The sequence below is a fragment of the Schistocerca cancellata genome, chromosome 1 (genome assembly GCF_023864275.1).
Source record: "Schistocerca cancellata isolate TAMUIC-IGC-003103 chromosome 1, iqSchCanc2.1, whole genome shotgun sequence".
In the NCBI taxonomy this organism is placed as follows: Eukaryota; Metazoa; Arthropoda; class Insecta; order Orthoptera; family Acrididae; genus Schistocerca; species Schistocerca cancellata.
The window spans coordinates 309,079,866-309,096,020 of record NC_064626.1 but is presented as its reverse complement, the minus strand read 5'-3'; the positions used below and the strand labels follow the sequence as shown (position 1 = coordinate 309,096,020).

The following is a 16,155-nucleotide window of genomic DNA, read 5'->3' as shown; positions in this document are numbered from 1 at the left end:
CACACACTTCTGCCATGCACTTCAAAGTGGTTTGTAGATGTAGATGTATATGTATGGAGCTGTAGGGGTCCAAACTGTGATCCACACCCCTATACTGTAAAAGCCGTACTGAGGGAGTAGTTAGCTGTAACATGTGAAACTGAAACAGAAAAAAGCAAATTGGAATATAGAAAAACTGAATGATTCCAGAATTGTAAAAACATGCTAGATGAAAACTAAAAGTGTCCTGGCATTCTAGTCCGTGCACATTCCACCAGACAGCATTCTTCTCTCTCCCCACCCGTACACAGCTGTCCCTTCCCCATCCCCTTCCCCCTCCCCCTCCCCCTTCCCCTCCCCGTTCCCCTTCCCATTCCCATTCCCCTTTCCCACCCTCTCTAGATTGCTGCTTGCATTTCATGTGATAATTGCATTCTGGCATGAGATGCTGGAGTTGGCGGTTGTGTGTTCATGAGGTGTGCTTGCTTGTGTGTACGAATGGTGTGTTTCTCTCTTTTACTGATGAAGGCTGCAGCCAAAAGCTTTATGTAAGTCTCTTTTAACTGTGCCTGTCTATAACTTAACGTGTCTTCTTTACGATAAGTAGCAATCGGTCTTTTCCTACGTATTTGTTTGTTTTGATAGTCATTGTATATTTTTTCCTGCATTTCCAGAATAATTGGGTTGCAGTTCCTAGATTGCCAGTTATGTTCATACAAACTTGAGGAATTAACTAAGACATAATTATTTTGTTATTTTTAGTATGACAGAAAGACGTTTTAACAATATTATGAGAAGGAAAGTTGCTACTCACCATATTTGAGATGCTGAGTCACAGATAGACACAACAAAAAGACTCTCTCACTTTTCTTTTACTTGTGCCTATCTGTGACTTAGTATCTCTGCTATATGGTGGGTAGCAACTTTCCTTCTCATAATGTTGTTACATTCCATCCTGGATTTTCCACTGTTCGAGAAAGACATTTTATTTATTTTTGAAAATTTAAGAGATTTTCGTAAAGAAATTTTTCTAAATAGGAAGAGTTAGTCATAAAAAAATCTTACAACACTAATATCAGGATGTATTCTAGTAGAATTGAGACTAGATAGAAAGAGGATTTCATTTGATGCACCTTGTCAGACAGGGTGGACTCAGCTGTGCAGAACTAACTCTTTTCTGTTGATTTGAGTTTTTCACCATATGCTGTGAACTTCATTAGTAGGCAAGTGCACTTCATTTTATGTTTGGTAAGTGTTGAAATTAGCTAGTCATCACATGAAAATTAAATGTAACACAAATTAGTAGACAGTTGCAGTGTAACTGCTGCTTCTGATGTGGAGTGGTTTTGTTTGTTGCACTTACCAGAAGTTTGATAGTGTGTTGCCCACATTGATCTTCTCTACTTCATTACTGTTGTTGTATTTATTCTTATAAACTCAAAAAGTCTTACCTCTTGTACACCACGGAAATAAACATTTGGTACCAGTTGTAATCTAACATTGGACATATCTGTCCAGGCATCAAATAAATTACTAACTTGCACAAATGGGAGATGTTTGTGCTTCAAACTATGACAGCTCTCTCCCACACAGATGTTGCTCTAGCTTTCTTTTCAAGACACTTGTATTGTTGTGATGCATTTTCTGGGGAAGTCAGCACATATCCAGAGTGGAACAATGGTCCATGGAAAACTTACTGTCATGTACGAGCAGGTATTTCATCTTGCCAAATTGCCATGACCACCATCACATGCTGAAGACATATGTGATCATTCAATATAGCTTGCCACGTGTACAATAAAATAAAACAATCGACAATGTCTGAATATTTAATGAGATATTAATGTATAATGTTGTTTTATTGCTGAATAAATTAGTTTTGTTGCAAATGTCATTTGTAGGTAAAAAGGTGTAGTGATATCTCAATCCCATAGAGTGCTGTGTATCAGTACAAAGTTTAGCATTTCTTTATTAACTAGCTCTTTTGGGTGTTAATAGTGTCACTATATTGCGACCAATCACTTACTTTCCACTGATTTTCTTTTTTCAGTTCTGCTGTTTTAGTATGTGCAGATCTCTGGCTTCATTTGTGATACCAATTCACTAATATTTTATTAATATAAGGTTAAGGGAATGAGCTTACAATAAGATTCGGTGAAGACTATGCCAGTGGCAGTAAAGTATTAGAAAGATCAGGTATTCCTAAACAATAATAAGATAAAGGACAATCAATCACCTTACAGAAGAAACACCAAGTAGCAAATGACACATTGTAAATAGCCTACATCACCACATGGATGGTTTCAAAAAGTCGATCGCTCCACTGGAGACCTCTCTTTGTCATTTCAAGATCTTTTATTTACTGTAGCTCAATTACTGATTCTTCAATTTTTGTTGGAAAACACACACGTGCACATACAAGCAAGTGCCCCCAACCCCACACACACACACACACACACACACACACACACACACACACACACACACACACAGAGAGAGAGAGAGAGAGAGAGAGAGAGAGAGAGAGAGAAAAGGGGGGGGGGGATTTTTCTATGGTCTGGGAATGTGGTTTATTTGTAGTCTCAGGCCATCCAATCAGGCTGTATTATTAAAAAAAATAAATTGGGGCTGTTGGAGGGGGTGTTGCACATGTGAACTATTAATTTGATAGATAGCTAAGCTACAATCTCTACATTTATCTCAATGCTCGCTGTAGAATGCTATTTCTTTGTGATAGGAAGTTGTCTGCCCTCATTCAGTTATTTACAACTCATCCAAAATTTTCCATTATGCTATATGTGATTGATTGTATGTACTGGCCAAAAGATAAACAAAAGAATTAATAATTTTGATGACAAATAATTGACACTTTCATATTCTTCATTCTTGTTCTGAGTGTGAATTAGTCTCGAGTTGAGTAAATAAACTGTTATCCTCATGGAATGTAGTTTTTTGTTTACTTAGAAATGTACTACATAAAAATTGTTTGGAAAGCTATTTTCATGTTGTTTTCCTCTTACAGGGAAGTGCGACAAATGGGATTACAGTGAATTTGGGATCACTAGGCAGTTTGGCACCACTAGGTCCTCTAAGGCTAGGACATGTGGCTGGCAGTGATTCGCAGCAGCTGACTGAAACAGAACGGCAGCCTGTGGCACATGGCCGTGGTACTGGTGGCACTTCACTCACAATTCAAGGAGGTGTCGTGTCATCAGGAGGAATAGGAGTTGCGGAGACTCGTGTAGGTGGAAGGGGATCTGGAAAGACCAGTGTTAGCCTACAAGGAAAGCATGCACGCACAGTGGGAGCAGCAACTGGAAAAACTCTACCTGACAATCAGCTAACATCATTGTCGTCTCTACTGCAAGGTGGTGCTGCACGTCTTGTTGTCTCTTCTGCCTCTAGCTTGCTTTTGGGGCAGGCGTCTTCTGCAGTTAGTCCTGTTACAACCACTGCCGGACAACAAGCTAAAGGTACTGTTATATTTTGTACATGTTGCGTAACTGATGTATCTTTCCTCAAATCTGATTAATCTAATGTAGACAATTGCTGTTTCTCATTATTTAAAAAAATAATAATAAAGGTGATCTACTGAAGAAAACATGTTTGTATATTTGTTGGAATAAATGCAAAATATTTTAAACGGATAGAAAATGTTTTGAGGGGAGTGAAAAACTCGCTTTGTATTCCCCTCTCCCCACAAGTAGATTGTGCATCTTAATTTCAGTACTACACAGTTATAGAAGTCATTTCATCAGAATCAGATACAATCATGTAGAAACATAACTAACACCTTTACAATGAAATGCTTGTCTTTTTGGGACCTATGCATGCGTTAAAAAGACTGTCTTCCATAATTTTACTGGCACACTTCCTTGACATTATCTTTCATTTTTATATATACAGCGTACTGTAATAACTAAATAGTAAAATCATTTAGCAATGATGAGCATGTGGAAGTTAGTGCATTTATGCTAACTTGTCTGTTTTTCTAAAGAGTGCAAATACAGGTGAAATTACTTCAAAGTTATGTACTTAACCCAAACATTTGAACCTATGCAAACTTCAGTCATAACCGAGCCAGGTTATGTTGTGGAAGTTTATGGTAAAGGATATTGGCTAAAGTTTGGCTGTTAAATCACCTAGACTTGAATACAATACAACAAGCACAGTATACCACCACAATGAGAGCTTAGTGCGACAAATTAATTCTGTCATATTCGCCCAACTTGGCCTCCTTAGCAGGCAAACTTCTCCATGCTCATTGCTAACTGATTGTCGTTGTACACCCATAGCTCACAATGGTGCATCTGCTAACTTTATTTTGAAATATTTTCTTGACTCAACATCCTTTACACTGCTTCACCCCTAATATGGAAGACCCTCCCTCTCGTTTCTCCTTTTCATACAGCCATTGTTTTTATGGTTCCTGCATCGCTTCACCCCACTAAGTGAGGTTGCACAATGGTTAGCACACTGGATTCACTGTCGGCAGGGACAGTGGTTCAAACCTCAGTCCAGCCATCCATATTTAAGTTTTTCTTGATTTTCCTAAACCACTCAAGGCAAATACTGGGATGGCCCCTTTGAAAGGCCACTACTGAGTTCCTTTCCCATCCATGCAAAAGTCAGAGCTTGAGCTGTATCTCTAAAGACTTTGATGTCAGTAGAACATTACACCCTAGTCTCTTCTTTCCTTCCTCTTTCTCTCAACCTCTCATTAAAAATAGTAATTCATAGAGGAGTCCCTAAATGGTGCTCTCATGCAGCAAGGGCATGATTGTTTCCCTGCTGTGTTCAGGTATGTCAGTATGATTGTGCGTAGTTTCATTAATGCTGCAGTTGTTTACAGCTCATCCAACAGTATGAAAAGCAGTGGTGAATCTGTCCCCTCCTACTCTTAGCCATTTTCCCCTCTCAGACAGTGCAGTGTAGATGAAGACTTGTGGTGTAATACATTTGATAAGATTTTTGCAGATTTTAAGCAGAAAATGATGAAATCACAGTACTAACCATTTGTGTGAAATTGCAATTATAAGAGATTTTATGTGTAATTCTGAAGTGATTCTGTATATACATATGACCTCCTTTGAATTAGATACATGACAGGATGTATACGACCGGGGAGATCCGGGATAAACCTGGGAATTTTTTCATCCAGGAGGAAATTGGGAAAAACCTTGGAATTTTATAGAATTCTGGGAATTTTTCATTGTTTTAGTTTTCAGTTAAATTTTTGTAATTTTGACTGGTAAGAACCAATCCTCTAACAAAGGATATTACTGTATCTTGCTGCTGCAGAATAATAGTGCAGCAATAAAACATGAATGAGAGAAAAAACAAAAATAAAACTTAAGTTCCAAAGGAAAGGCGCCATATACAATAACAAAACACAGTGCTCATACAAGCGTCTGCCAACAGCAAAATGTGTCAAAGCTTTAGGAAGACAATGCAATGCTTTATAATAACAAATTGCCTCCAATGAGCGTGACGTCACAACTGTTTACCTGAGTTTCGTTTGAGCAGTTGCGAATGGACTCTTGCGAATGCGCTGTGGAGTTGCGTATGAGTAGTACCTTCTCCTGCTTCTGGATACAGAAGTGTGACTGTTAGCTGTAGAAGCAGCAGCAAACAGCCAGATGCTACCTGGAAAAATTTTACTAGCGCACCCTAGCTGCCAGTTTCACCCATGCGCAGCAGGCCTGGATCTAGGGGTCGGGCGGGGGGGCATTTGATATTGATACGTCATGAATTATATTCTGTCGTATTATAAAAATGACCATTTGTGCCAAAAAAGTCTTGTTATTTTGATGTGTGTTACAATGGCTGCAATATTAGAAAGGCCTATTTCATTTTATCTAACAGACAGTGACAAAATAGACATAATCAGATCGAGAAACCACACAAATCTTGGGTACTATTTGTATTAACAGCTCTTTAACTGGATTTTTCATGTAGCAAAACATTTGACGAACTTTGATGAGATAATAGATTCTTTCCCAGAAAGGAAAGCATGCTGTGTAAAGCTATAGCAAGATTAGAGAGAAAAAAATGCTAGGACCTAAGGATTGAACAAATGTATATTGTCTTGTGTGTTTCTTGTCTTTACTGGTTTTATGTATCCTATATTTAATTTTATGTCACACAAAACAGCAAGTTATTAGCTAATAGGTAATAAAGAGTGCACATTTTCTGAAGAGTTATTGTTCTCCTGCTTACAAATAATCCCATCCAGTATTAATTGTGAGGTTTTTTTTAAAGAGGAGTAGGCTGTCAAACCTGTCCTGAATATAGTTTGATGGCATCCATTACAAAATATACATGTTTAATTCCACAGAACGAAATACAGTGACACGCAATAGAATAATACCATGTCAAGACGCATGATGCTGCACTTTGGCACACCTAAGACCAAATAATAAGTCTTAGATGTCCGCGAACATATATGTTTTATGTATCAGTCTCTTCAGAAAGATGTGTACTACAAAATGAACATATTTTTGAAAAGTCCTAGCTCAAGCACTCGTGGGAGGGTGTGGGGGCACTATCTAGTATTGCCCCAGTTCGGAAATATTGTAAATCCGAGGGTGATGCACAGAGCAATCTGAGTTATAGTGGGGAGGTGGGTAGCCTCCAACTGACCTGTGTTTACGTTTAGTAATTTTGCTGTTTCCTCTTCGTTTACTGGTCTTGTGTCAAATAAAAACAGAATAGATTTCTGTGGCCGGTAGCTATCAAGTGAATCAAAATACATTCACATAATTACGGAAGGCTAAAATGTGTTGTTAGTATTAATCACCTTGCAGAACAATGAGGTTTTTTTGTTGGTTTGCTGCAGAAATTTGGCTTTTATTAATCTTTTCCACAGAGGCTGTCAATTTATTTGAAATGAAGTGTTTAATTTGACACTATTGGCTAGTTTCAACTGTTTGCAGCATTTCAAGTGCACATTGTCATCTTCTAGTACATATGGTGTTACACCATAATACAGAACCAAACATGAGGTAATACAATACAGGTACTCCAAGAAAATTTACATCCTGAAAAGCACACTGAAAAGCCTGCTTCATTGTTGAGGCCTACTTCATTGGGGATCTGGACATAGAAATGTGCACTTTAAGCCAGATCATGCATTTTAGTTTGATTCATGGAATTCCGGTGCTCTTGGAGTATGCTCTGATGTCATGTTTCTTTTATGACATAATGTAAGATCTTTTAATGTTTTACACATATGAATATATGGGCTTCCTACGTCATCTTAGCTGCGCAAGTGCAGTGACACCTATCTGGCACTCTCCGGCAACTGGAACAAACCTGTTTCTAACAGGTCGCGGGAAAATATTGTGAATGGTGGTTTGAAAAGCATTACTTTCAAAGTAAATTTCCTTTTACGCAAGATGCACTATGTGCGAGAATGTATGATGAATTTCTTATATCACAGAGCATTTGACTCTCATTCAAAAATCAACTCTTTGATGACGAGCCAGTTAGAAGAATTTTGAGCTCAGAAGATCAGACATTTATGTTGTTATTAAAAATTTGACTGGCACATTTGTGTGATGTATCTTAAAGTATAACACTTGCAAAGAAGATCAACATTATATGTGAAAGCTTAGCTTCTCTTGCAGCTTATTAATCTTTGAGACCAATATTATATGTGAAAGCTTTGTTGTTCTTGTAGCAACACAATGTATATTAATTTAAACCATTAACTTTTCCTATTTGTGTGTTCGCACTGCTTAACAGTGATGTTGCTGTTGGCTGACTACATCACGTGTCCTATGCTCTGAATATTCGCTGCCATTGGCTGGCGAGATCACGTGACATGAGATATGACTGACTTATAAAGGCACATTGCAATCTCTAGTTTGATGCTTCAGAAAGTAACATGCAGTGTTTAGTGGAATTAAAATTTAAATAATACGAAAATATGCTGTGTACTTGTTATAGCACGTCAAAGATCTTTCCAAAACGTGTTTTTTTCCGAGTTTCATTTTCTAAAATGCTGGGAAATTCTACACTGGTGTATAAAACCATAACCATTCAAAGGATAGATAAGTTCTACAGTTCCGATGGAAAGTATACTGTCACTTAACATGGAAAAAGTGTATTTAAATGGGAAATCTGGAAAAAATCCAGGATTTTTTTTTCCTTGTCTGCGTATGCTCCCTGAGTAAGGAAAGCTCTGATTGAATGTAAATATCTTACAAATAACGAAGACCACTCACAGAATAGCTACCCCCCCGCCCCCAAACACAGACACACACATACACACACACACACACACACACACACACACACACACACACACCTGTGGAAGCTAGACACATAATATCTGTATAGCAGTTCAACAGGTGAACAAGTGTGGGGTGGCAGTTGTTTCAGATGGGGAGGGGTAGAGGGAGAAACAGGAAGAGTGTTTGGGGATAGGTACGTAGTGGCTTAGAATGCCCAGTAGACGTGCTGGCTTGGAATGCGGAAGGGAAGGTTATGTCGGCAGATGCACTGGCTGGGCATGTGATAGACAGGTACCGAAGTTGGTGAGTGTGATGCATAAGGGTGGTGATGACAACATGAATGTGTGGATTGAGAAGGGGTGACAGGACAAATGAAAGGGTAATTGTTGGATAGAGGGTGTGGGGAGAGTGGGTTAGGGGAGACTGAGGCCAGGAGGATTATGGGAGGGAAGGGCATATTGAAAGGATAACTGTCATCTGCATGGTTCAGAGAAGCTGATGCTGGAGGGAGAGATCAAGGTGGCATGGGTTGTGAAGCAGCCATTGAACTCGAATATGTTATGCTCAGCAGCGTTTTGTGCCATAAGTGGTCAGTTTTGTCACAGCAACTATTCATTGTGGTGGACAGCTGGTTGGCTGCCACACCAACATAAAAAAACTGTGTAGCAATTGCAGCAGAGTTGGTACATGACATGGCTGCCTTTACAAGTGGCCCTGCCTCTGATGGGATAGGATAAGCTTGTGACAAGACTGGAGTAGGAGGGAGATGAACTCAGAGGAGAGATTCTGGGAGGGATCTAAGGATTCGCTGGTGGTTTGAAGTACTGTTGGACTTCTGGGGTGGGATCACTAATGGTGGAACTTCAGGGGGAACAATCAGTTGGCAGAAGCCGCCTGTCAGTAACTGTGATATCATGATGGTGGTGGGACCTTTGTCTGCAGGGATGATTATTAAGTCAGGATTGGTTTTGAGGTTGTGAATGGCTGTCCTTTCTTCTGAAAAGAGGTTTGTGTTCTTTGGCAGGGACCTGGAGAAGGCTGATGAGGCCAAGTCAGAGGTCAGGAATTCCTGGAAGGTGGGTAGGGGGTGGTTAGGTGGGAGAGGAGGGTAGGGGCAGAGTGTTACTTTTGGATGGTGGTATGAACTGGAAGAGGCCAGCTTCAGTGGTGGGATTAGGTTGGCTTTGGTTGAAAGGTTTGGTAGCAAAGAAGCATTTCCACCCTATGGATCAGGAGAAGGAGAGGCGTGGCTTTGGGTAATTGGTTGGAGGAGTTGGTTGATAAGGATGGATATATTCTTTCAGTGGGAACACAGTAACCAACAGCAATGGGTTTTCCAGTATTGTTGGGTTTGTGCATTTTGGGAGGCATGTAGAATGTGGGTGTGTGGGTAATTGTTGAGTGAGGAGGGAGATGGACTCAGTGGAGAGGTTATGGTCTGGGCTTATAGAATGTGGGTGTGTGGGTAATTGTTGAGTGAGGAGGGAGATGGCCTCAGTGGAGAGGTTATGGTCTGGGCTTAAAGATTTCAGGATTTGATGAGTTTATCTTGGTTGACATGGATGTGGGACTGAAGATGAGGCCTTTGGATAGGAGTGGAACATCTCTAGGATTGAGCTTTTAGGTAGAAAGGTTAATAACAGTGTTTTGGATTCTGAATTACATGGAGTGTTAGGAGAGAGTTTTGGAGGATGTGACAAACAGAAAACTTCTGCCAGGCAGGGTCTGGGTGCTGTGAGGTATTGGTGAGGGAGTTAACTGTATGTAGGATAGGTGTTAAAGGATCAAGGTGGGAGTAGGATGTCACCACATTGGATAATTTATAGGGATGCTGTCTGGTGTGCTGTTTGTGGTGTCTGAGGGCTGGAAGGGCTTCGATTTTGGATATGTGGTGTATGTAGTTGAGATTGCACAGTAACAGTATCTCCCATCTTTGAAGTCCAACATAATCATCATTCCGTACTGAAATCCTGAACAATCTCTCCATTGAGTCCATCTCCCTCCTCACCCCCAACAATTCCCAACACACCCACATTCTACAGGCCGCCAAAATCCACAAACCCAACAATCCTGGACAACTCATTGTAGCTGCTTATTGGGTCCCAGTGAAACAATATCCACCCTTGTCGACCAACTCCTCCAACCATTTACCCAAAGCAAAGCCTCTCAAATCAAAGATATTAATCACTTCCTTCACCAACTCTCTGTCATCCCTGCCCCTTTACTACCTGGATCCCAGTTGTCAGTGTTAATGCCACTTCCATATACACCAACATCCCTCATCCATGACCTTAACACTATTGGATACTCTCTTTTAAAGTGCTCTCATTCCTCACTCATTAACAAATATATCTTCAAATACAACTGTTTCCATGGACCATCTGAAGGAAAGCTTCCTGACCTCTTAAAATCCCAAACCCCTTCTCTGTATCAGGTGCATTGATGATATCTTCATCATGTGGACTCGATGCCAAAACACCAGCATGTTGTGTAGGTTGAATAGTCGAACAGAATACCAGTCCCTCATTTCTAGGCATGGTGACAGATAATCTGAGCCCCGGCAAATGATGTGATTCAGCTGCTCCAGTCCAGGGTGTATTGGGTGACGAGGAGTGTGCTCCTTTGTAGATGATTCTTGGAAAGTGCGAAGATTACGGATATGTGAGGATATGGCATGGGAAATCTTTATGCAGACTATGACTGAGTGGTTGAGGATATGGCCTAAAGATTTCAGGATTTAATGAGTCCAAACTCGTTGAAATTGGTTGTAGTGATGAAGATGAGGCCTTTGGATAGGAGTGGAACATCTGTAGGAGTGAGCTTTTAGGTGGAAAGGTTAATACCAGCGTTTTGGATTCTGGATTTCATATAGTGTTGGAAGAGAGTTTTGGAGGAAGTGACAAATAGAAATTTTCTACCAGGCTGAACTTTCTCCCCCATCTGCTTCACCTGCCCTCCTCAATGCAACCTGCCATCTTCCTGGACATTGACCTCCTCTCCAATGGCTTCAGCCCTGCCATATTAAACCCACTAACCACCAACAGCACCTGTTGAGAGCATAGGTTGACTTAAGAATAGATTCTGAGTACTGTCTAGGTCAAGGGTATTAGCACAGTTCTATAAATGGTTAGGAGGTTATGTTAAGGCTAGACATCATGCCGTTCATACTAGTGGCTATTAATAAATTAAATTATTTAAATATTTAACTTAGGTGTGTGGTGAAGTAATACTGGCTCCAGCCATGTACCAATGCATTAGGCTCAATGTTTTTTGTTATAATTAGAATTATCCCAACAATTTTGAAACAACATTTAAGTAATTACAATTTTTAGTTATTATTTTCAAGGGTAAAGACTGGGGAAGTTCATTTCAAGAATACCAATATACAAGAACAATGACAGTGGGTAGTGGAAGAAAGGTGAGATAAGCAGGAAGAGGGTTTAGGGATGGGTACATAGCAATTTGGAGGGGGCAGCAAGTGTGCTAGGTAGGGATGTGGGAAGGGAGGGTGCTAGGTGCATGGGCTAGGCATGTGATATACAGATATCTGAGTTTGTAAGGCACAGTGTACTATGAAGATGATGTGGAGGTGTGAATTGGGAGAGGCTGACAGGATGAAGGAAGAGAAACTGTTGGGTAGAGGGTGTGGGGACAGGGGTTAGTGGAAACTGAGGCCATGTTAAAAGGGTAACTCTCATTTGCATAATTCATGAAAGCTGGTGCTGGAGGAAGGAATAAACATGGCACACGTTGTGAAGCAGCATGTTGCGCGTGGAAGCATATTGTGCCACTGAGTGGTCAACTTCATTCTTAGCCATGGTTTGGCACTAGCCATTCATTCTGGTAGACAGCTGATTGGTTGTCACACCGACATAAAATTGTAAGCAGTAATTGCAGCAGAGTTGGTATATGACACGGCTGCTTTCACAGATGACAGAACCTGTGATGGGATAGGACAAGCCTGTGACAGGAGTGAATTAGGAAGTACTGGGTGGGTGAATCAGCAGGTTTTGCTCCTGTTTCCACCATGGGGATATGACCCCTGTAGCGAAGTAGTGGGAGGGGCATAGGGATGGACCAGCATGTTGTGTGGGTTGGGTAGTCAACAGAATACCACTTGGGTAAGAAGTCCCTCATTTCCAGGCATGGTGATAGATAATCTGAGCCCGGGCAGATTATGTGCTTCATTTGCTCCCATCCAGGATGCATTGGTTGATGAGGAGGATGCTCCTTTGTAGATGATTCTTGGAGAGTGGGAAGATTACAGGCATGTGAAGATACGGCATGGGAAATCTATCTGCACACTACGCTCAAGGGTGTGAGGATATGGCATGACAAATCTGTTTGTGGACTAGATTTGAGGATTTAGTGCCTGTCTATGAAGACCCTCAAGAGACCTTCAACATATTGGGCAAGGAAATTCTCATCACTGCTGATACACTGCCCATGAGTGGCCACGCTGTATGGGAGCAGTTTTTTTTGTGTGAAAGGGTGACAGTTGTTCAAATGCAGGTGCTGTTGGTGGTTAGTGGGTTTAAACGTAATAAACAGTTTTATTAGCTTGCCACATAACCAACACCACCTATTATTAGGAGAAGTCTGATTGAGTGCGAACACAGCACAAAAATCACTAAAAGCATATAACTTAATAATAATGTTTAAATCAAACAATGGAAACTCCGGGTTGGAATTTTAACAGTGTAGGAAAAGATAGATTGCAACTTACCGTACAGATGACAAACTAAGTTGCTGACAGCCACAAGTAAAAGACACTTACACATAAGCTTTCGGACACAGCCTTTGTTGGAAAAAGAGAAACAAAGTCCTTTCATTCACACTAGCAAGCACATCTCAAGCACACGACTGCCAACTCCGGCAGCTCGGGAGAATGCAACTATCACGTGGGATGGATACAAAAATCAGGAGGGAGTGGGGAAGGGACAATTGTGTACGAAGGAGGGAAGAGAGGAGCAATGTCTGGTGGAATGAGCAGGACTAGACCAGATGCCAACAGGTGCAGCGTCAGGAGATTGTGGGACAGGGAGGTAGGGAAAACTGAGCAAAAAAGGAGAGGTGCAGGGAAAGATGGGTGAGTGCATTGGCAAAGGGTGGCAGATAAAGAGGGTGGAAGATGATAATGGGGAGCAGGTGATAGGGTAGAGGGGGTGGAAACTGTTGAGTGAAGGGAATGGGGATAGTATGTTACTGTAGGTTGAAGCTGGGATAATTATGGGATCATAAAATATGTTGTAAGGATAATTCCCACCTGCACAGTTCAGAAAAGCTGGTGACGGTGGAGGGGAGGGGATCCAGGTGGTTCAGGTAGTGAAGCGGCCATTGAAATCAAGCGTGTTATTTTCAGTTGCATTTTGTGCCACAAGGTGGTCTACTTTGCTCTTGGCCACAGTTTGGCTGGTTGGTAATCATACCAATATGAAAAGCTGTGCAATGATTGTAGTAGAGCTGGTAAATGACATGGCTGCTTTTACAGGTGGCCCGGCCCCTGATGGGATAGGATAAACCTGTGACGGGACTGAAATAGAAAGTGCTGGCTGGGTGGATTGGGCAGATCTTGCACATGGGTCTTTCAGAGTGATATGATCCTTGTGGCGAGAGGTTGGGACTGGGAGTGGCATAGGGATGAACTAAGATGTTATGGAAGTCGTACGGGTGATGGAATACCACTTTTGGAGGGGTGGAAGAATCTCAGGCAGGATGTCCCTCATTTCAGAGCATGATGATAGGTTAATCAATGCCTTGACAAAGGGTGTGGTTCAGATGTTCCAGTGACGAAGGACGCACTCTGAAATCAGGTATTGTTTGTGCTTGGTGGGTTTACTGTAGACAGAGGTGCGCCAATGGAGCCATCAAAGAGGAGGAGGTCAAAGTCTAGGAAGTCAGCACACTGGGTTGAGGAGAACTAGGTGAATTGGATGAGAGAGAAGGTATTAATATTTTGAGGGAATCAAGATCTGGTGTCTTGGCCCTGAGTCCACACTAGGTGTTTGCCATATTGAGACGCAAGGAAAATATCCTCTAGATGGCACATAAACAGGTTGGCATAGGAGGGTGCCATGTGGATGCCCGTGGCTGTGTCACAGATTTTTTTGTGTACCTTTCTTCAAAGAAGAAATAGTTGTGGGTTAGGATAAAGTTAGTAAGGTGTATGAGAAATGAGGTAGTGGGTTTGGAGTCTGAAGCACATTGAGAAAGGTAGTGTTCAGGAGCAGTAAGGCCATGGGCATGAGGGATGTTGGTGTATAGGGATCTGATGTCAACAGTTACAAGTAGGGATCCATGAGGTAAAGGGGTGGGGATGGTTGAGAGTTGGTGAAGGAAGTGGTTGGTTTCTTTGACATGGGAGGCTAGATTACAGGCAATTGGTTGGAGGTGTTGGTCAGTGAGGGCTGAAATTCTTTCATTGCGGGCACATCAACCAGCCACAACGGGCCTCCAGAATTGTTGGGTTTATGGATTTTGGGGAGCATGTAGAAGGTGGGTGTGCAGGATATCGTAGGGGTGAAAGGAAAGGGATTTAGGGAAGAGGTTCTGTGAAGAGTCTAAGGCTATAAGCAGTGATTGGAGGTTGTGTTGACTTCATTGTTGATAACAAAGCCTCATAAAGCAGTTATTTCCATGATATACCACTGTTTTATCTTGCCCACATGTTTGACTGCAGGACATAATCAGTAAATTACAGCAGCTTGTGTAGCAGTTTGTAAAATGAGTGTACTTAGTGTTAAATCAGATCTATCATGAATAATAAACAGACAAACACTCTTTTGAAAGTAAACTGTGAGACATGAAAAGTTGATGATGGTACATTTGTGCATCATTTTAGAGAGTTAAGTTCATTCACATTTGCTTGTTATTTCAGTGAGGTTGGAAAGATTGTATTTCAAAAACAGCAGCAGCACCTGTTCTTTCCAGCACCTTTTCTTCCAGTTATTATTTATCTTCCTTTCTTTTGTATTATGTCATCTCCCTGTACTAGTTTGTAAATTTATGCCAAACAACTTCTGTATTACCATCAAAGATTCAGCATAGTTATAGTTCCCTTGATGCACTAAAAAGGTTCTATATTAGTGACAAGAATATAACTTGGCTCCTTTTACACAAATAAGATTTACTGTAGTTCTTCATAGAAAATTCTTGAGAGAGTGGATCTGTAATGACTGATTAAATAAGTAGTTTATGTCACTGTTTACCACAGTTGCACAAGAGGCATTTCCAGGACTTACAATGAAGATTCACAAGTACTAAATTCACATCTGTTTCCATTAAGTTTTCATGATTACTTAACTAAGCACTTGTAATAATAATCTTGAAGTGTGGTCAGAGTGTTTTCATTTTGCTACTTATTCTTCAGCCAAACCACATTTATATAGCTCAGATCTGAAGTCTTTAATGCCAAACTGGGTCTTCACTGTCATCTCACATCTTAAAGACATATTATCATATCTTTGCACCAATACAGATTGTCTGACTTCCTCAGACATTTTAATACATATTTGGACTCTAAGAAAGTCTCTTCCCATTAATAAACCACACCTTCCAAGGTACTTAATATTTGTCGAGCTGCCAGTGTAATAAGTGATTTCCTTATTACTTTATATCAACTAAATTATTTCTAAAGTTTTCTCTCTCTCACACACAATACATGTGCCTGCACATGTTTTCTTGTCAGTAATGATACGTAAAACATATAAACATTACCCAATTTATTAATTTAACACACAAAGTAGTTTACATATTTTCACATGTCAGGTTGCTCTTAAAGATCTTACAGAATTAGATCAATAAGATCTGTAGCTAGTAGCATCACCTGGTGATAGTCAGTGACTCGAGAGTTTAGCTGCACTACATTAATCACACATGTATACTTTTTGTTATTTACACACCTGACACACATTCGTGTGCATATGCATACGTAATTCGC

General features: G+C 40.7%; 1 protein-coding gene across 1 annotated transcript in view; it reads left to right on the top strand.

The window, feature by feature from the left end:
• LOC126172711 (KAT8 regulatory NSL complex subunit 3) overlaps positions 1 to 16,155 on the top strand; it is a 162,561-nt gene that overhangs the window by 136,463 nt on the left and 9,943 nt on the right. The window contains exon 14 of the mRNA XM_049920902.1: positions 3,002 to 3,452. Coding sequence (XP_049776859.1) covers positions 3,002 to 3,452 — 451 coding nt within the window. The remainder of the gene's footprint in view (positions 1 to 3,001; positions 3,453 to 16,155) is intronic.